Genomic DNA, 21,459 nt, shown 5'->3' on the forward strand with positions numbered 1-21,459 from the left:
TTAAGAAATCTTTTATAAAATGAGACCTTCCTTAATCATCAAAAACTTGCTTTGGGTTCATTGAGAAAAAGATAAACAATTTTGAGTAGGTACGTGGTGTGTTCGACTCTGATCTCTTCCATATGCTTTTGAAGACTTCATCCCACATCCCTTCCATGGTAAGCATTCTTGAGGTGAATTTGGATTGGAGGGCTGGCTCCAATCTCCTGCAGACACCCAACCCTTTTAACTCCCTCTTCCCATTTTTATAGTTTACAATATGCCATCTCCCAGAAGACTGGTACTGCCTAGGTAAGTTCTTAGACTGGTCAGTGCCAATTGTTCTAAAACAAAAAGAGGGAACTGTGGAGAGCCTCCACGAAGCACGGTCCCGTGGAGGCTCTCCACAAGCCCCTACCCCCATTTTTAAAACCCCTAAACTCTGGTGTCTGACATTAGAAATTATATTACATAGTTGAATTAGCTTTGAGGGAGCTTTAGTCTATGTTGTTCAGTTTAACCTCCCTAGTTAACGTTTAGCCTTTCTCCTCCCACTCCCAAATTTAGCCTATTTTAAAATTTGTTTTCCAGCATATGTTTCTCAATTAAATATTTTTTCTTTTGCATTTTTTCAGCATCAATTTTTCTGCTCTTCCAACCTCTTCGGATATATGACTATATTTCCCCTCTGTCTCGGCTAGACCTCCCCTTACCCAAGAGGTTCATTATTTTGCTGGATTTCTCATCTAACTTATAAGAAAAACTGGCAGTGTCAGACCCTCCCAAGCTTGCCTGAAATACCATTTAGTAAAGTAATCTCCAAAAATATATTTCAAAGTAACTTTTCAGACTTCTTGAAGAATTATTTTCTTTCTAGTTGTGGAGCCAGATAGCAGATGGAACACAGTCCTTTTATTCATTTCTAAAAGCACCAAATGTAACTTTCCTTATTTGATTTTTATACTCACATTGATTCTTCATACAGCCCTTGCCTGTTTTTGTCTCCTAAATCTGTTAGTCTGTCATGAAAACAAGCCCAACCTCCAACGCAAAATATGAAAAATTATTTTTCAAAATGTTAATCTCTACAGAGAGAACAAACCAGGTACAGAGAGCTTCTACACGAAGAACTTTGATGTAGAAAAGAGAATATGGATTCTCAGAATGAAGAGCACAGGAATGAATGGGGAACTCAACTTTTCTCTGCAAGAATATAAATCATCTTATGTCTAAAACTGATTGGGATGTTAACTTAGACTTCATTTCAGAGATACATATTCCAGGTCTGGGATGCTTTGGTTGGTGCCTTTGTGGCCAGATTTCTGTCATGTTTTGATTTAAGGATTACTTATTTTACATACTTGATTGTTTGCACACTTGTTTTATACCCTAAATAAATGTGTCATTTTACACACATTTATAAAGGATAGATTGTGGATGGACTGATAGCACAGTGGGTAGGGCGTTTGCTTAAGTTGAACGTGACCGACCAGGGGTTCGATTACTCCATTCCTCTGGGAGAGCCCAGCAAACTACTGAGAGTATTCCGCCTGCATGGCAGAGCCTGGCAAGGTACCCGTGGTGTATTCGATATGCCAAAAACAATAACAACAAGTCTCACAATGGAGATGTTACTGGTGCACATTCGAGCAAATCAATTAACAAGATGACAGTGCTACAGTGCAGATTGTAGATAAATACTCAATACCACATATCACTTGTGACTGTTGGTGATAATTTCATGAGAGGCAGAAGCAAGCTTATCCATAATTATCTCTAAAAAAATTGTAACTATACAGTTACAATCTATGAGATGGAACAAGAGTTTTGGAAGTGGGTAAATCACATCGTCCAGAGGACAGAAAGGAAGATAAAGCTGCAAAATTGGGCCAAGGAAGCAAGGTCAGAAGAATTAAATTTCCTAGCATAAATTTAGGAGTTGAATTTACAGAGAGTAATAATGAATACTCAAACACCCACCCACTCAACCCACCCACACAAACACGAACACATCTATATGATTCAAAATCATCATTTGCAAGTCTTTTTTAATGGTGTGTATTTTATTTAAACATGAAAAATAACCTCTGGGGCCACTGGTTCAATTCTTGGCACTACCTGGCCCCCCAGATACTGCTAGGAGAGACCTCTGAGCTCCACATGCCTGGAGACAGTACAAGGGTTAAGGTGCATACGTGGCATGAAGCGGAACTCATTTGATTCCTGGAACTAAACAATTCCCTGAAACATAGGTCCCAAGCAGCACCACATTCTTGGACCCTAGCATTGAACCCTGTCCTGTTTGGCAAAGAATCTCTGGGAGCAACCCATGGAATTCCCTGAGCAGCACTTGGTAGCCTCCTCAAAAAAGGAAACAAAAGAGTATCTGTAACTGAGTATGAAAAAAACCAATTACAACCTTATTGACAATTCTGTTGCTTAAGACAATTTTTTTTTGGCCACACTTGGCTGTGCTCAAGGCTTACTCCTGGCTCTGCTCTGAGGGATCACTCCTGGTAGGGCTTGGGGGACCATGTGAGGTGCTGGGATTGAATCCGGGTTGATAAAGCAAGCAGGAAGGTACAAGTGAGCACCCTACCCACTGTACTATCTCTATGACCCGGAAAATGGTAATTTTAAAATATTTTCTTAATGAAAATGGGGGAGAAAAACCCTGACCTAAATGTGCTATCTTGGGCAAGAGAATTGTAGACAGCAATTGATTATTAACAGGCCTACCTCTAATCCTTAAAGAGATTTAACATTATCTAGGCAAGCTACCTGTGGCGTATTTCATATGCCAAAAATAGTAACAACAAGTCTCACAATGGAGATGTTACTGGTACCCGCTTGAGCAAACTGATGAACAACGGACGGGATGACAGTGCTACAGTGATACAGTGCTACAGACTTTGTCAAACTACCCTTCTGGTGCTGTCCACATGCGGGTGATTTGGTGGGGCCTGAAAATCCTCACTTCCTCGCTTTCTTATGTTGAGTTTGTCACATGGAGGCAACTTCACTTTGCAGTGGCACTCTGAGTCATTCCTGCCCTGAAAGTTGCCAGGATCCTCAGACCTTCTGGATACTCTGGGCCCCTGTGCAGAAGATCAGATTTATTCTAAGGAAATGGGCTTTCCAGGAGGTGGCCCAGTGACTGCTCTATCCCCTCTGGCTGAGTGGCCAAATACTAAATACCTAGCATTTGGTGTCATATGGTATAGGTAACATTGGTTTGTCCTTTCTTCCTCGCCAGAGCTTAGGTTTATTGGGTCACTCCCTTCACAGTGCTCCCATCCCTTTGTGTTTATTTGTAATTCTTTCTTTGTGCTCTGTTGACTTGCAAATATTGTTTTTCTCCTTTCCTTAGTCTAATAACTTAATTGACATCTTAATTAACATCTTAATTCTACTTCTTAATATTAGTTATTTTATATGGACACAGTAAGAGATACATTGAGGTTTGTAGGGTGACTCCCTGGAGACATCTCGCCACAGACTTTGACTACAGTGCTCAGGCTAGGTTAATCATTCCTAACCCTAGCAGGGTCCAAATCTAGTTATTATTTTTTTGGATCATGACAGCATTTGTCCATCACCATGCTCTTAACTTAAAGTTAAGTATTATGGCAGTTTGGCCAGGCCCATTTTGGTGCCAGGGTAGCAAATAGCTCAGCGCTTGCCCTGGGTCCATCCAGTCCCTTGTGGTGACCCTGCTTTTGGGGTGACAGAAAGTAAGGGAAACTGAGGCTTAGGTAGAGAAAACAGATGCTCCGGAGGTAATATTATCGGGAGTCAATTAACTCCCATGTTACAAAAGCATAGCATTAACTGCCTTCTTGTGCCCATACAAAAAGGACATTGCTCTGAATTAACCATGCAAAGGACTTAAGGAGAAGACAAAAACAGTATTTGCAAGTCAACAGAGCACAAAGAGAGAGGTTACAAATAAGCACAGATGAATGGGAGCACTGTGATAGGAGTAACTCAATAAACCTAAGCTCCCTGCAGCAAGGCAGAAAGGACAAATCAATGTTATCCTACAATATGAAAAACGTGAGTGATCGCTGTCCTGGGGTACGTGTCTGCTCAGGTGAGGTGGGTACAGTGGACTGAATTATGTCCTCATAAATCCAAGGGCTGACACCTGAACTGCTAAGTGATGTTATTTTGGAGAAGGGGACTTTGGGTTTTAGATTTTAGAGGTCCGGATGGTGGGTTCCTCATGATGGAATTGCACCTTTGTAAGAAGAGGAGGAGCTTCTAGAGCTCTCTGCCATTTATGACACAGTGGAAAGGTGGCTGTCTGCCAGGCTCTCCTCAGACGCTGCTGGGGCTAGACCTTCAACCTGTGAGCTGTGAGATGAGTTCTGGCAGCTACGGTGACTTCCAGTGTGGGGAGGTGAGGTCCAGGCCTAGACCTCCAAGGCCCTGTCTGAGCCCTGCCCTATCACAGGGTCCTCACGTCCTGATGGCTGCCGAGTCAGGCCTAGTGTAACAGGTGTGGATGTGTTATGCTGCTCATGTGGCTTCTTCCAGGCCGGTGGAAGACTGCAGTGTCTGCCAGGCTTAGAAATAGCCTTTCATATTTCTTTTCTATTTCTAAAGTGCTTTATTCATTAGTTTTAATTACATTTATTATTTCTTTAAATCAAAAGCCTCCCAAGTAGTGCACAGGAGTCCCAGGGAATCACCAGCAATTATTGGCCTGTCAGGCATGTGGTTTAATGCGAGAGCCTGAGGATGCAATACTGGGGTGCCAGGTATTATCTGTTTTACCCTGATGGTGCTATAGGGCCCCCAGGTCTGCTCCTGGTGGTGCTGGTAAGAAAATGTGGTGTAGCCATGCTAGGAATATGTTCTAGCTGCTCTCTTTCAGCCTGAAAGCTAGAGTGGTTTTAAAGGTTGGAGATTTTCCTAAACAGCTTCATCCCTTGCTCTCTTTGGCTTGCATAGTATTTTGCATCCTTGGTTAACATGAGGCTATTATAAGAGGAGAAATTTATACCAAGGAGAGGGTCAGTGCAGTTCTGTAGGGGCAGGAGCCCACTGCTCTCTGGGCCCACCTGTGTGGGGCAGGCTGCAGCGAAGTGCATGAGAGGCAAGACTGGTATTTTCCTACTGGAACTCAGGAAAAGGAGATGCAGAACAATGCCCAAGTTCCTTCTGAGGATGTTGAGGTTCTGAGAGCTGGAGAGTCTTTAAAACCACCAGGCATTGGCCTGACAAGGGCCAGGGCACTTAGAGGGGATATGGAAATATGAACTCTCTCTGGTATTTCTATAGTCTATGAGCTGCTGAGAACAGGCCCCTGTAGCTTAACTCACTCCCGGTCCTCTCCACACAGGGCTACTGGTCAGGGGCCTAATACTTCCTTATGAAGCCCCTTGACTGACTCCAGAATGTAGCTGACAAGGGGACAGATGCTCTGTTGCTGAGAGTGACAACCAAAACACAACGGGGAACCTCCTTGGGTGTTGGTGGGTGCTGGGCCATCAGGCTAGGAGTTCATATCCCCTCTCCATGATGTCAAGACCTATAGCTGAGGTCGTGACCCAACTAAGGAAGGTTGGTTGAGGCTGGCCTTTTGGGCTCAGATTCCAGACGAGTCAGGCTGGTTTTGTACCTGAGGAGCTGTGTGTGGCAGTCAAAGGAAGAGTTCTGAAGGATGGGGTTGGGTGAGGAGGGTCAGGCCTGGGAACATAACATAATGACTCCTACCCCATCTTCTGCCTTTCATCTTTCCATCTTTCCCTCTTCCAGACCCTTTCTTATTGGCGGCTGGAGATGATTCCCATAAACTACCATTTGACCAACCAACTGCTTCACTCAGAGCCTCTTGATGGACTTGTAAGGCAAGAGACATAAACAGATCACTTCATTGATTCATCAGATATTTATTGAGACCCAGGGAGGATGCTAGGTACACTTGGCCATGGGGTTGTTGTTGTTGTTGGTGGTGGTGGTGGTGGTGAATGTCAAGAGCTCTCAGGGCACAGAAGTGGATAGAGTGGGCCAGTGATCTCATAGCAGACAAAACCACCTATAGGCGCCACCTAATTCCACCCTGCTTTAATCGTGGAGCTTTCATGGTCTTTTCTGCATTGTATCTGTGTGAGACCAGGGGTGAAGTCTCTTCCTCAGAGGGGAAGATTCACTCTCATCTGTCCCCTGCTCAGACTTCTCCAAAGCTGTTCAATCTATTCCTCATTGTAGACCTTCTTTAATGCTTCCCAGACAGAATCCACCAGTTATTATTCCACAGAAGCAATGTACATAGTGCGTCATACTGAGTGAACTGTGAATCACATGTGTGAAAATTGAGTCTGTTTAAAGAGTACCCTGAAGGAGGTGACTGAGTAGAACATTTTACTAGGGTATTTGGTGAGATTGATGTTGAGTAGGGCTCAGCTGGGTGGGAGCAGAGGAGAGTGAAGTTGGAGGGTCTAGAATGAGGTCAGAGTCTGATTGGAAGCCTCTGTCAGGCCTTAGTAAATGTCCAGCTGGCCTCTGGTTTAACCCATAAAGTCCTCTCAGGTCACATGGGCGAGTTCCAGTATAGGAGGCACCAGACCCAGGATAGTCAGTAGTTACCTCAGGTGAGTCCTGGAAATGTAAGGACATTTCACAAAAGCACCTATTAGAAAAGCAAGAACAAACTTCTATAATATCCTAAAAAAAGCACACAGGTCTTTGTAACTTTGAGGTCCTGCCTGAGGAAATGAACTGCGTATGGTTTCTATTATATGAGAAGGTTTCCTTCGGATGCTCCGGAGACCCTGTAACCTATTTAGCTCAACTTCATAAGTGCTTTCGCTACATACTTCTGCAAAGTTTAGCTTGGTTTGCAGTCGGGGACAATGGAAACCTTTCCATTTTTCTATTGCTGGAATTGGTCCCACTTGCCTCAACTGTCTCCCAACTGCCAGAGGGAGGGGATAGGCGTGTTGCCACTTTGCCAGCACCCTCTGAACACACATGTACATGAAGCCAATTTAGATGGCACACACCAGACAACATGAGCCTCCCAAATGGAAAACTCATCCCAAATAGAGAGAAATTCTCTTTTCATATCTGGATTTAGCCAGTTATTGTTTTTCATTAGGATACCTCACTTCAAAAACTGATTTCACTTTTCCCCTCAGCCATAGGTGATCCTGCTTATCAGCCCCTCTTCCCTCTCAGTGTTCCCTCTGCTGAAGGAGCTTAAGGTCTGTTTATTCTTGCAGGTCAGGATGCTCTTGTCTCCAGGAAGGGCACTCTGCCTAGACACAAAACTAGGGGCTCTGAGGGAAAGGCTGGCAGCACAGCACACACTGACGAAAACAATGCTCCCTGGGTTAGAGGCCGTGCTGCCCAGGCCCTCTGACCAAGACCTACATTATACAGACTGTCTAGCAGGAAGCACGTGGGCAGCAGGGACACCCGATTGAGGGGCAGCTGGTGGCTATTAACATTAGGCCTCAGCTTGAGACTCTGTCTATGACCCAGGGAAAAATTTTATGTGTCTGGGCTTTATTTTCAGTCCCCTTACTAGTTCTTCCCAGAGGATTTTTTTTTTCTTTTTTGGGTCACACCCGGCGATGCACAGGGGTTATTCCTGGCTCTGCACTCAGGAATTACCCCTGGCAGTGCTCAGGTGCTGGGAATCGAACCCGGGTCGGCCGCATGCAAGGCAAACGCCCTATCTACTGTGCTATCACTCCAGCCCAACCCCTCCCCCGCAGAGGATTCTTGACAGAAGATGCCAGCTGATTGTTGCTGCCCTGAAGACAGCCTGGGTTGTTTGTCCCATGGACTGAAGTCCCAGCCTGACCCTCTTCTCTTTATTGTCTGTTCATGTCTATATAAGCCCTCGCTCTCCAAGGTCCCTAGAGGTCCTGCTGTGCTGCTTGAGTCCTGAGCTAAGGGCAAGGAAAATGCACACATGACCCTGCCTGTGAGGGTTGTCTTGGCCTGTTCCCCTTGCACTACCTGGCCAGGGGGAGCTTGGGGGAAGGATCTGTGGCATGGGAAGTGCAGTGGTAGGTCCCATGGCTGGTGATGCTCTGACCACAAAGGATAGGTGACATCTCAGGATTGAGTCCTTGTACTCATTGCCCTCTCTTCTTTTTTTGTTTTGTTTTGTTTCTGGGTGGTGCTCAGCTGTTCCTCCTGGCTTTGCACTCGTAATTACTCCTGGCAGTGCTCAGGCGACCATATAGGATGCCAGGGATCAAAACTGGGCAAATGCTTACCTGCTGTCCTATGGCTTCTGCCCTACACCCAGCCCCCCCCCCCCACCTTTCGATCTCAGTCGTGTAGGTGGTCAAGTCCCTTAAGAGCATTGTCAATGTGGGGAGCAAGAAGAAGACGTCCCTCAGTTCTGAGTGCCTAGCCCTTCCTGGTCTGGTGGGGGTAGGGAGCAGAGGGAAGCTGAGCACTCTCATCACCCCATTTCATAGAAGAAAGGTATGAGGCACAGAGCTGTGGCTGTGCATCATGCCTGAAGCTATGTGTTTCAGTAGTGCCCATACCTCCAGGAGAGGCTATGTCTGTGCCTTCAAAAGGCCACCACACCTGTGCTCCATGGGCTCTGGATTTATCCACGAAGGGGACGTTACCCAGAAGGTCTTCTGTCCACATAAAAAACTCTGGGGTCTTTAATAGACTTGAAGGGAGGTTGGAATAAAAATTCCATTCATCTGGAGTGACCGTACAGGTTAAGGTGCTTTTCTTGAATCTTGAAAGTCCTGTTTTAAATTCCTGGCACCATATATGGTCCCCGAGGAGTGACTGCCAGGAGTTACTTTTGAGCATAGGTAGATGTAACCTCAAGCCCTTCACCCCCAAAATAAAATAAAATAAATCAGTCTAAGAAAAATTTGCAGAGCAAATGTATCCAGGTGTTCTGCTATGTGCCAGAGATTCAAAATACCTTGTGTCTGAATGGATCTTTGGGGCAGTGCAGGCTGGTCTCAGTAGGCAGGAGGTGCTGGCTCGGGGAGGGGAGCATGGGGGTAGTGAAGAGTGTCAGGGAGAAGTAATAGAGATGAATATTGCTTTTGTGCCTTAGGACGTAAGTGAGAGGATAGGAGAGATACACTTCAACAGGATGAGCACATCTTTTGCAGGTAGAAGGCCCAGATTCCACCCCTGATTTTGCAGATAGTGATTCCTAAGCACAGAGATGAAAGTAGTCCCCCAGCATCTCTGGGTGTGGCCCCCAAATCTCCTAAAAAATTGATGACTAAGAGTCTCTTCCCAGGAAACCTGGAATCCCTTTAGCTTCTCTTCCTGGTGCTGACTCAAGGGGTTCTATTGCCATTTGTTTAGCTGTGTTTGTTCACATTGTTTACATCTGCTTGGATCCTAGAGTAGCACTTTGTTATATGCTGTTTCACAGGCTAGGGCAGAGATAGGCCAATAGTGACTAATAGAAAAATATGGTTGGTGCTACAGTCAATGCCGGCAGTACCTGACTTGTCCTTGTGTTCTCAAAATGGCATCATTTCTTCACGTTCCATCGATTCAACATAAACATTAACTATTGACATCACTATGTGAAGAGCTGGGGCCTCAGTGGTTTCAGGAAGGCAAGCTTCCGTTCACCTGAGAGTACGCCAGCCGAAGAAGAGGCGCCTGCTTCCTGGAGCAGATTTCTGGTAGGGAACCTGATTTTGGAGGGAGGTGGGCAGACTCTTGACTGAAGAGTAAGATGAATTACTAGCGTCATAGTCTTCTGTACATGTTGAATGAAGGTGAATTACTTGGACAGGTGAAGTGACTCACCCACTTCTATAGCACTAGACTTCAGCCATGGGAGAAAATTCAAACTCAGCTGTCCACATTTTATAGGTTTATAGCCAGGAAAACTGTCTTGCTTAGACGAGAGGCTGAGGGTAGTCTTCCTTCAAAAATCTTACTGGAGACAGGATGGATAAGGCCCCTTGAGGAGACAGTTATTTTGCCTGGTGTCCAATGCTGGAGATACAGAGTTAAACAACAAGTAGTTTCAGCCCTAAGGAACTTAGAGGCTGGTTATGGGTGATCAGAAAGATATATTTATGGACTTAGCGATAGCACAGTGGGTAGGGCATTTGCCTTGCATGTGGCTGACCCGGGTTTGATTACTTTGTCCCTCTCAGAGAGCCTGGCAAGCTACTGAGAGTATTCCGCTTGCATGGCAGAGCCTAGCAAGCTACCCATGGCATATTCAATATGCCAAGAACAGTAACAAGTATCACAATGGAGACGTTGCTGGTGCCTGCTTGAGCAAATTGATGAACAGGACAATAGTTCTACAGTGCTACAGTCAATGAAAGCACATTATCTGCTCATGGCTTCACAGGGTGATAGCTACCTGCCTAGCAGGTAGAATGTACTAATCAGGTGCTCTCAGCTCTATGGGTTTCTAAGGTTGGGAAAGGGGCAGATCTTAGGCAATAGGCTCTTAATGCCTCACTAGAATTGACTACCTCAACCTGTCTTCTGTCCCTATGGACACAATACAGTGTTATCTCTGTGTAGGTGACTGCCTTCTATCTCCCTAGCACAAGCCAGAAATCTAACCATAACAACACACATCTCATTATTTTTGTGACCCTCCCAGTTTCCTGTACTCCCAATTTCCTGAAGTGTGGCAAGAGGGCAATAATTTTTTCAATAAATTAAATAATATAAAATAATATAAATAATATAATATAAAATTAAAACTGGGCATGAGTGCTCAGAAGAAAATAAGCAGGTTCAGTAGGAAATAGAATGTGCTGGAAGACAGCTAGGATCCTGCTCTACGGAGGCTTATGAGTTAGTCCCAGAGCTCAAGGAGATACTCATCTGGAATCAGAGGATATTCTGGCCAGAAAAACAGGGGGCAGATCCCTAGAAGTCTCTCACTTTTGGAGAAGCATGAGGGAGGGAGGGATTCACTCAACACGGGCTACTGGGCTGGGTAGGGAGATCCCTTTTGTGGTGGAATAGGTGGGCCTGGTAGGAAGAAATTCAGTGGGGTGGTACAGAGGTATGAGTGATAAAATTCTAACAATGAGTGGCATGGCAGCATGGTGTGCAAGGTAGCGGGTAAGTTGGAGGAATTCTCTCAGAAGAATTTTCCTCATCTAAGTTAGATTCTTCTTAACAAGTCTGGGGGGCAAGTATGGTGGTGATGGGCGTCCACAGTTTCCTTCATTCTTTGCTTCCCTGGGCCATTCATCACCTTGTTGGATAGTGGAGCTTTGGCCACAATCCAGAGCCAATGAGGTCTAATGGATAAGATGAGGGGATACTAAACTGTCTCTAAGCTTGATCCAACTGTCATTCTATCCTCTTGCAAGTTGAATGATGATGGTAATGGAATCATCCTAGAGAAAGCCTGTAGTTGTGGAGGGTAAATTTCCCTTGGCTGGTCCAACAATCAAATTAAAATGATGAGCAGGAGAAATTACATATTTAATTGCATTATCATCATCATCATCATCATCATCATCCCGTTGATCATCGAATTTCTCAAGCGGTCTCAGTAACGTCTCCATTTGTCCTAGCCCTGAGATTTTAGAAGCCTCTCTCTACTCGTCCTTTCTAAGGATGCCACATTGGAGGCTCTTTCAGGGTCAGGGGAATGAGACTCAGCTTGTTACTGGTTTTCACATATTAATACACCATGGGGACCGTGTGAGGCTCTCCCATGTGGGCAGGAAACTCTCGGTAGTTTGCCAGGTTCTCCAAGAGGGAGAAGTAGGCCATAAGATATTTAATTGCATACATATAAAAAATCTTCATGGATTGGATTCTAAGGCCAATAAGGAAATTGAGAGCATATCAACTGAGCTAAGTCATGGGAGAGGGACCTGGACCTTCAAGGAGATGAAGTCCAGTGAGGGACAGGTGACTCATGACAAACATCAGATCCTCTCTAATGATGTTCGTCCTGTCACATAGATAGGGTTTTCCAACAGGAACATTAGGTTTGATTAAAAAAAAAAAACATAGTTTCCGGGCAATACCTCTAATTTTCATTCTTTTTTTTTTTTTATAGTTCAGGAGTCTCTTTATTTTTAAACAAACACTTCTCATGCCATGAATTCACAGGGGATGTGCTCCAGCAGCTCAGGTTCCTTTCCATTGGTTCTTACAAAGTGGGCTTCTCTGGGTGGAGCAGGCTGGCGCTTCAGTTGAACCCAAGTCCCTTTCTCTTTGGCTTCCTTCTTTTTTTGATCATTTTCCTTCACCCGTTTCAGGAAGCTGTCTTGACTCTTAGAGTGCTTAATATGCTCAATGCGGACATTAATTCTCTTGGCAAGAATCTTGCCCTTGACTTGTTTGTTAACGACAATGCCAACAGCATGCTGGGTAACATTGTAGACTCTTCCAGTTTTGCCATGATAACACTTGTGGGGCATTCCTTTTTGGACTGTGCCCATTCCCTTTATGTCTACGATATCACCTTTCTTGTATATACGCATGTATGTGGCCAAAGGAACAACTCCATGTTTTCTGAAAGGTCTAGAGAACATATAGCAAGTCCCCCTCCGCTTTCCCTTTGTGTTGGTCATTTTGGCGATTTACTGGGCGCTGGCGGTTCCGGCCGAAAGGCTAATTTTCATTCTTAAATGTAGCTAATGAAGTAAAAAAAGTTTCTTGTGAGTCCACAGAAACTTGAAAAAGTGACAAATTTTGGAGATGCCTATCTAAGTTTCTTGGATGACCTATTTCTTACCCTGAGTTTCCAATAAAATATGCTGGATTGTTGAACAAAAGGCCCACTTCATAGGGTACTTGTGACAGAGGCTTTCTCCCCCCCTCTTGGCTGCCTTCAATGGAAGTTTTGAGATAATGTTGGGCATCCTATGACTTGCTAGAGTCGGGGCTCTTGTCAGACCCTGCTTTAACTGGCACCATTTCTCCTGTTTAAGGGAGGACACAGAATTCTGTCTGCCTACCGGAATAACCTGAATTGAATTACCTTTTGTGATAATTATTTGGTGATAATTTAGTGATAATTATCTTTGGTGAGAAGGTTACCTGGATCAAATTAAAAATACAGTGGGGGAAGACAAAGAATAGTTGCACTTGAAACAATATAACCTTTGCGGGAGGAACTGTTTGAATTTTATTTCATGAGGGCATGCTCTCATCCTTAAAGAAGTTGTTAGAATGGACATTTTTCTCAGAAGCAAAGTATGCTGTGGCTAAATAATTTTATAGTTTTTCCAAAATGTCTAGTCAATAGTTTATTTTTTCCAGAGCTATTGAGAATGTTAGTAACCCTACATGAAAACTGAGCTCTTTCTTTGACAATTAACTTACTATACAGTGATGATTCAATAAATTTTGGCTAGGCACACACTAGGATTTGGGGAAAAAATGAAGGGAGTTTTCCCCCATTATTGAAGGAAAGATGGATTAAAAAACATATCTGTGTGGGGCAGGTAATGGTAAATGATTTATAGAAATATCAGGGAGGATGCTGCAAGGGTACAGAAAAGACCTGATTTAGTGAGGAAGTGAAAGAAGGGGTCTAAGACCTATCAAAAGAGAGTAACACCCAACATTTTCTACATTCTCCTTTCCCAGAGAGCTTAAAAATCTTCTAAAACTCATCTAGTCCTTTCAGACTTTACCACTGAATCTTCATTTTTCTATTAGTGTGACTTTATTATTGATTGATTTTCTTGTCCTGAAGATAGTGTCCATCCAGGTAGTTATGGCTAAAGGAATGGCCATGCATGAGGTTATGGCTAAGTGAGGGATTGCTCAGGTCTGTGGCATGGCCAAGGACATGACTGCTTGTGGATGTGACTGAGGGATGCTCACTGTGACCAAGACTAGCTCCTCTCTGTGGCGGCTCTCTCCTCAGATTCTGCTCTGCACCTGAGCTCTGTGATCAAAGTGGTGAGCAAGAGGATTGTGTCACATGACCTGTGCCTCACTAAAGTTGGTTAGAATTTCATTCTCACTTTGTTTTCAAAGTGCTTGTTTATACAGTATCAGGTTGTTTTTGTAAAGCATGAATATAATAGAAGCCCATTTCTTATTTCACAGTCAACCAAGCCACCAAAGAGTTTAATCCCACAAACTGGCATTACTTCTTGAATGAATATATTCAGATCAGAAGGGCTCTTGATCCCCCACTTATGAATGTTTTTTCTTTACATAAAATCCTACAGAAGCAGTGGTTGCTCTCACCCTGCCCACTCTCAGAGACATACCAGGCTCTGCTCCCAACTTGAACACTTCAGTCACTTTTTTAACTGTATCACCATGAGATATATTGTTACAAAGTTGTTCATGATTGAGTTTCAGTCGTACAATGTTCCAACACCCATCCCTTCACCAGTGTACATTTATCACCACCAATATCCCCAGTTTTCCTCCTGTTATCTCCGTTGCTCCCTCCCCACCCCGTCCTCCCACCTCTTATTTTCCCTTTAGGCACTATGGTTCACAATTCTGTTACTAGAAGGGTATTATGAATATCACTTTACCTCCTTTTAGCACTCAATTTCTGTCCAGAAATAATTTCCAAGTATCATCGTCATATTTCTCAGAACAGAACTCTCCTAACAGAACTCACCCTCCCCTTTGGTGGCATGCTTCCCACCATGGACTAATCCTCCTGGCCCTTATTTCTCCTGTCTTTGGGTATTATTCACATACTATATTTTTAAATATCCCACAAATGAGTGCAATCATTCTGGTTGTCCCTCTTCTCTGTCTGATTTTACTCAGCATGACACTCTCCATGACTATCCACTTATAAGCAAATTTTATGACTTCACTTTTCCTAACATCTGTCTAGTATTCCATTTTGTGGATATGCCATAGTTTCTTTACCCACTCATCTGTTCTTGGGCACTTGGGTTGTTTCTAGATTTTGGCTATCGTGAATAGTGCTATAACGAACATAGGAGTACAAGTGACTTTATGTATTGTCTGTTTTTGCCCTTTGAGTATATTTTTAGGAGTAGTATTGCTGGGTCATATGGAAGCTCAATTTCTAGGTTTTTTGAAGAATGCCCGTATTGTTTTCCAAAAAGGATAGACCAGTTGGCATTACCACCAAAAATATATGAGAGTTCCTTTCTCCCCATATCCATGCCAGCCCTAGTTGTTCTTGTTCTTTTTGATGTGTGCCACTCTCTGTGGTGTGAGATGATATCTCACTGTTGTTTTGATTTGCAACTCCTTAATGACTAGTGATGTAGAGCATTTTTTCCATGTACCTTTTGGCCATATGGATTTCTTTTTTGAAGAAGTTTCTTTTCATTTCTTCTCCCCATTTTTTTATGGAGTTGGAGGCCTTTTTCTTCTACAATTCTACTAGTGTCTTGTATATTCTGGATATTAACCCTTTATCAGATGTGTTTTGGGTAAATATTCTTTTCCATTCCATGGGATATCTCTGTATTTTTGTCATTGTTTCTTTTGAGGTGCAGAAACTTCTCAGTTTAATGTAGTCCCATTTGTTTATCTTTGCTTCCACTTGCTTGGTCAGTGGTGTTTCGTCTTTAAAGATGCCTTTAGCTTCAATGTCATGCCTATGTTTTCTTCTGTGTAACTTATGGATTCAGGTCTGATGTCAAAGTCTATTGTTCCTGGGGGTAATTTTTTAAAATGTAGCATAAATAGACCTGGAGAACAATCTGCCCTCTCCCATCATGTGTCCCTCTTTGTCCCCATGCTGGGGATACATAAGGAAACCTTTATGTAATACTTAGCACATTTTTGGGGGGGGCATGGAGAGATAGTATAGCAGGTAGGGCTTCTGCCTTGCATGTGGCTGACCTAGGTTCAATCCTGGCACCCTATATGGTCCCCAGAGCCTGCCAGGGATGATTCCTGAGTGCAGAGCCAGGAGTAATCCTTGAGCACCACCAGCTGTGGCCCCAAATAAAAATCAAACAAACATTTTTGGTGGAGGGGGTCCCCAGTTGGTACAAAACCTGACAGATGATTAGGCCTGGAGATGCACTGCCATGTGCTGCTCTTATCCAGAGATATCTGGGAAGCTGTGCTGTGTGAAGATCACCAGATAATGGAGATGCTGAGAGCCACCAGAGCAAATCTCAGTAGTGCCTCAGGGAGCATCAGTGCCAGGGATTAAATTTGGGACCACATGTATACCTGGCATGTATCCCAACCCCTTGAGCTATCTGCCTGACCCTAGAACTTGTGTGTGTGAGTTTGTATGCATGTGTGCTTATGCACGTGTGCTTTATAGAGGTCTCCCAAGTGATGACTAGGCACATTGGGGTCCACTCCAAGCAATTTGGGTCTGATGGACCTTAGTCTTTAGTTCCTTTAACATTAGAAAATTATATTTGGACCAGATTCTTAATCTGGATATCTATTAATGACTGGCATTTCCACCCTCAAGATCTCTCTCTCCGCAGCTGCCATCAAGAATGAAAATTGATATTTGTGAATAATAATTATAATGATAAAATAGTTAACTTAGTGCTGGCATACATATGTGTCAACTGGTGAAAGGTTGGGTGTTGGAACATTTTATGACTGACAATCATTAGCAACTCTGTAATTTTGTATCATGTGGTGGTTCAATTAAAAATGCTTTTAAAGGGGCTGGAGTGCTAGCACAGCGGGTAGGGCGTTTGCCTTGCACTCGGCCGACCTGGGTTCGATCCCCGGCATCCCATATGGTCCCCCAAGCACCGCCAGGAGTAATTCCTGAGTGAAAAGCCAGGAGTAACCCCTGTGCATTGCTGGGTGTGACCCAAAAAAGCAAAAAAAAAAATGCTTTTAAAAATGTTATGTGCAAGGTACTTCATGTAGAATGACCCGTCAGTCCTTACAACAGTCACACAGATGAGGGAAAGAATCACATTAATTATTTTTCTAAAGTGTATTGTAGTAAGATGAATTGTGAGCCTAATTTATGGCTAACTCCCTGGGAGCCAAGACCATGACCTTATTTGGATAAAGAATCTTTGCAGATACAGCAAAGGATTTTGAGATAAGTTCAAAATCCAAACACAAGTGCAATAGACAAATGAGAAGATATGGTTGAAATAGGAGAAAGCAAGACAATGGCAGCAATCGGAACGGGTGGTCCAGAATCAAGAGGCCTGGAGCAGCAGTTCTACTCTTAACAGGTCACAGTCGAGTTCAGCCAGTGGTCCCAGAGGCCCTCAGCAGGCACAACTTCCCCATTCCTTTTTAGGGCAATTCTCGTCTCAGTCCAGCATTTGGCACTCACTGTCCTGACTCCGCAGCACTTTTACTTATATTGGGTGGTACGGTTCACGTGCCCAGGATGTTTGCTGCTACTGGGGTGCTAGAGGTAGCAGCAGAAGCTGAACTTGGATCGGAGATTAGACTTTCCTGTGTCCTTTTCTCTGAGACCCATCCAGTTTCACCTCCTCACCATTTACCCCCTTACCAATTGGGTCTCCATTCTCTTCACCTCCTGACTATGGATACAGTGCATTGGTCTCTGCCTGTGTGGGATAGTTGTGCACTTGGGAGGTGTGTGGTTCTGTGGATGTGGCAGCCTGCTCATGCATGATGGTTGTGTATAAACACCTGAGATGCCTAATGAGAGAACACTGGAGGTGCTCTCCACTTACTCAGTGTTGGTTCAGGGCACAGATGTTGGGTAGAGCCACTAGGGCTACACCTGGTGGTGATTGTACTGGGGATGGAACTCAGGGCCTGGTGTTTGTAAGGCATATGCACCCCAACCCTTCGAGACATGCATGTGGTCTACCATAGAGATTGTTACATCTTTGGAGAAGAATGTGTATTCTTTCATGCTTTGGAGAAGAATGTGTATTCTTCTTTGGAGGATGAGTTGTAACAGTTACACACACATACACACACATACACACATACACTAGACACATTTCTTCCATTTCCTACTCAAAGCCAGTGTTTGTTTGTTGAGTCCAGATGATCTCTCCAGAGGTGATAGAGCAGTATTGAAGTCTCCAACATCTATTGTATTACTATCAATCTCTCATTCAGATCTATTTATCAGAATATTTTTGTATATTTATGGTTTTTCATTAGGGGCATAAATGTTTAGGAGTATGAGATCTTCCTGATGTACACGTCCCATGATCATTAAGAAATGACCATCTCTGTCTCTTATTACCATTTTTTCCTTGAATTCTTTTTTGTCTAAGTATAGCTACTCTGGCCTTTTGAATTATTTGCTTGAAATATTGTCTTCGAACCTTTGATCTTGAATATGTGTTTGCCCTAACTGTTCAGATGTGTTTCTTATAGGCAGCAGAAAATAACACCCAGCTTTCTAAATACATCTTGCTGCTTTGTGTCTCTTATATTTTTTTTAATACCTAGTATTCTTTTCAATTTTTTATTTAATTTTTTAATTGAATCACTGTGAGATAGACCTTTACAGAGCAGTTTATGATTAGGTTTCAGTGGCTTTGTGTCTCTTTATTGGTGTGTTTAGGTCTTTTATATTAAGTGAAGTTATTGCCATGGAGCTTTTACTTTTAATTTTTTATCATCTTTTTGTAAAAGTTAGGTGCATTTGTGAAATTTGTCTTGTCTTAAATCCTCTCTAGAACTTCTTGCAAAGCTGGTTTCAAGTCAATGAAGTTCCTGAGCTTTGTTGGTGATGCTCTATACCATTCCTTCAAATCTAAATAATAGTCTAGCTGGGTAGAGTATTCTTTTTTTTTTTTTTCTTTTTGCTTCTTGGGTCACACCTGGCGATGCACAGGGGTTACTCCTGGCTCTGCACTCAGGAATCACCTCTAGCGGTGCTCAGGGAACCATCTGGGATGCTGGGAATCGAACCCGGGTCGGCCGCGTGCAAGGCAAACGCCCTACCCGCTGTGCTATTTATTGCTCCAGCCCCTGGGTAGAGTATTCTTGATTGAGTTTTTTTCCTACATTTCACCTTTGTTTTTGAGCCAATAGGGTAAAAAAACCTAATAAAACCACTGTAAATCTTTTTTTAAAATTTATTTTATTCTTTAATTAGTGAATCACCATGAGGGTACAGATACAGATTCACACGTTTTCGAGCTTGTTTTTCCCTCATACAATGTTCGCAAACACATCCCTCCACCAGTGCCCATTCTCCACCACTAATAAACCCAGTATCCCTCCCACCCCTCAATCCCATCCCCCCTCACCCCACCCTGCCTCTGTGGCAGGGTATTTCCTTTTGATCTCTCTGTCTACAATTGGATGTTGTGGCTTGCAATAGGGGTATTGAGTGGCCATTGTGTTCAGTCTCTAGTCTACTTCAGCACGCATCACCCTTCCCGTGCGGGATCTCCAACCACATTTTACTTGGTCTTCCCTTCTCTATCTGAGCTGCCTTTTTCCCCAGCATGTGAGACCAGCTCCCAAGCCATGGAGCCAACCTACTGGTACTTATTTCTACTATTCTTGGATATTAGTCTCCTACTCTGTTATTTTATATTCTACAGATAAGTGCAATCTTTCTATATCTGTCTCTCTTTTTCTGACTCATTTCACTTAGCATGATACTTTCCATGTTGATTCATTTATATGCAAAGTTCATGACTTCATTTTTTCTAACAGCTGCATAGTATTCCATTGTGTAGATGTACCAGAGTTTCTGTTCTCGGGCACTCGTTTTTTTTCCCAGATTCTGGCTATTGTAAACAGTGCTGCGATGAACATATAAGTGCATATGTCATTTCGACTATACTTTTTTGCTTCTCTGGGGTATATTCCCAGTAGGGTATTGCTGGGTCAAATGGGAGCTCAATTTCTAATTTTTTGAGAATCGTCCATATTGTTTTCCAGAAGGGCTGAACCAGTCGGCATTCCCACCAGCAGTGTAGAATGGTCCCTTTCTCCCCACATACTCTCCAACAGCAGTTGCTTTTGTTCTTTTGGATGTGTGCCATTCTCTGTGGTGTGAGGTGGTATCGCATCGTTGTTTTGATCTGCATCTCCCTGATGATTAGTGATGTGGAGCACTTTTTCATGTGTCTTTTGGCCATTCGTATCTCTTCCTTGGGAAAGTTTCTGTTCATTTCTTCGCCCCATTTTCTGATGGGGTTGGATGTTTTCTTCTTGTAGAGTTCAACCAGTGCCTTATATACCCTTGATAACAACCCCTTATCTGATGGGTATTGGGTGAATATCCTTTTCCATTCTGTAGACTGTCTTTGTATTCTGGGCACTGTATCTTCTGCAGTAAACTGCTATAAATCTTAAGGATGATCTTTTTATTCTAATTTTCTTCTTTCATCTTGCTATTTTCAATATTTTATCTCTATATTTGACTTTTGTCATCTTTATTAAAATGTGTCTTAGAGTATTTTTATTTGACTCTCTTTTGACTGGAATCCTATGAGTTGCTTGTATGTGGGTGCATGCAATCCTTAACTCTGGGAACTTCTCAGGTCTATCTTTGACAAATGATTCTTCACTGGAATTTTCTCCATCCCAAAGTTCTCTCACCTTCTGTTCACTTATTTTGAGACTCTTCTTTGTGTTTTGTTTTTTTACGGAGGTTTCTGTGTTTCTTCTTGGAACTCACTAATTTTGTCCTTGATTACTTTTATTCTGTTGTCTAGTCCTTCAGCTAATTTTTTCATTTCAAGGACCAAATTCTCTAGTCCTTCTAAAGAATTTAGACTGTTGCTTCTGATTGTATTTTTTATTATTTCTGCTCTCATGCTTTGTTTGTTATTGACTACCTCTGTACCACTGTGTGAGTTCAAAAAGTGTGGGTACTCAGTATGAGTCACCATAACCATGCTGCTGGACCCTGCTGGCTCCAGGCTGTTTCATTCGGGGCGCCCCCAGTGGGGGGCTGGTGAGATCCCTCTTTGCCCTAAGGGACCCTGTCCCAGCAGCCGAAAATCTCCAGAACTCAACTGCCACCATGCTCATAGCCATTCTCCACACACTCTGGCCGAAAGTCACTCAGTAGTGAATCTACAGAAAACCCAGGTATGTCATTGATCTTGCTATAATTTAGGATCTTATTGTTTCTTACTTTTACAGATACCTTTGTGAGTTTTTGAGGGAATGATTATTGGGGATAATGTTGAGTTAATATTAGCAGGGTTGAAATTGGAGGTAGTCAAGCTACTCCAGTGTGTTAGTTCAGTTGGTACAAGAGATCAAGGTGTGTACCCTGCATGGCATTAAGGAAGAGTATCTTGCAGCTGCAGTGACGGCTGTGCATTTCAGAGGCATAGTTTTACTGCCATGGTGGGCATGGCCAAGTGTTTCTTTATCAATTGGGTCTTTGGGCACACTCTCTGACAAGCTGTTAAAGCACCAGGCAGGGACACCAAGCAAAAGTGGAAAACCCAAGTGAGGTTTTTATGACCTTAGTATAGAGTTTATTAACTTGTTTTATTTCTTTCCAGTGTTCCAAACTCTTAGAACAGGTAATTATCATAGTGTTAAAACTTAAGAAGTAATATTAAGTATTCCATGGTGTTGTCTGCTTCACAAGCCCCTACTGCTTTTTATCTATGATAATAACATATTACAGTAGTTTGAGGCAAAGGT

The 21,459-nt window shown here is 43.2% G+C and overlaps 1 protein-coding gene across 1 annotated transcript; it reads right to left on the minus strand.

Moving 5' to 3' along the window:
- Window positions 1–12,029: 12,029 nt before the first annotated feature.
- On the minus strand, window positions 12,030–12,538 carry LOC101549933 (60S ribosomal protein L21-like). Its single transcript, XM_055147327.1, has one exon. The coding sequence runs from the start codon at window positions 12,510–12,512 to the stop codon at window positions 12,030–12,032; it is 483 nt and encodes a 160-aa protein (XP_055003302.1). The 5' UTR covers window positions 12,513–12,538.
- Window positions 12,539–21,459: the final 8,921 nt, after the last annotated feature.

The sequence above is a fragment of the Sorex araneus genome, chromosome 9 (genome assembly GCF_027595985.1).
Source record: "Sorex araneus isolate mSorAra2 chromosome 9, mSorAra2.pri, whole genome shotgun sequence".
Lineage (NCBI taxonomy): Eukaryota > Metazoa > Chordata > Mammalia > Eulipotyphla > Soricidae > Sorex > Sorex araneus.

Bases quoted from the DNA above. Each gene is read 5' to 3' on its own strand.
- LOC101549933 (XM_055147327.1), bottom strand. From the start codon at position 12,512: ATGACCAACACAAAGGGAAAGCGGAGGGGGACTTGCTATATGTTCTCT.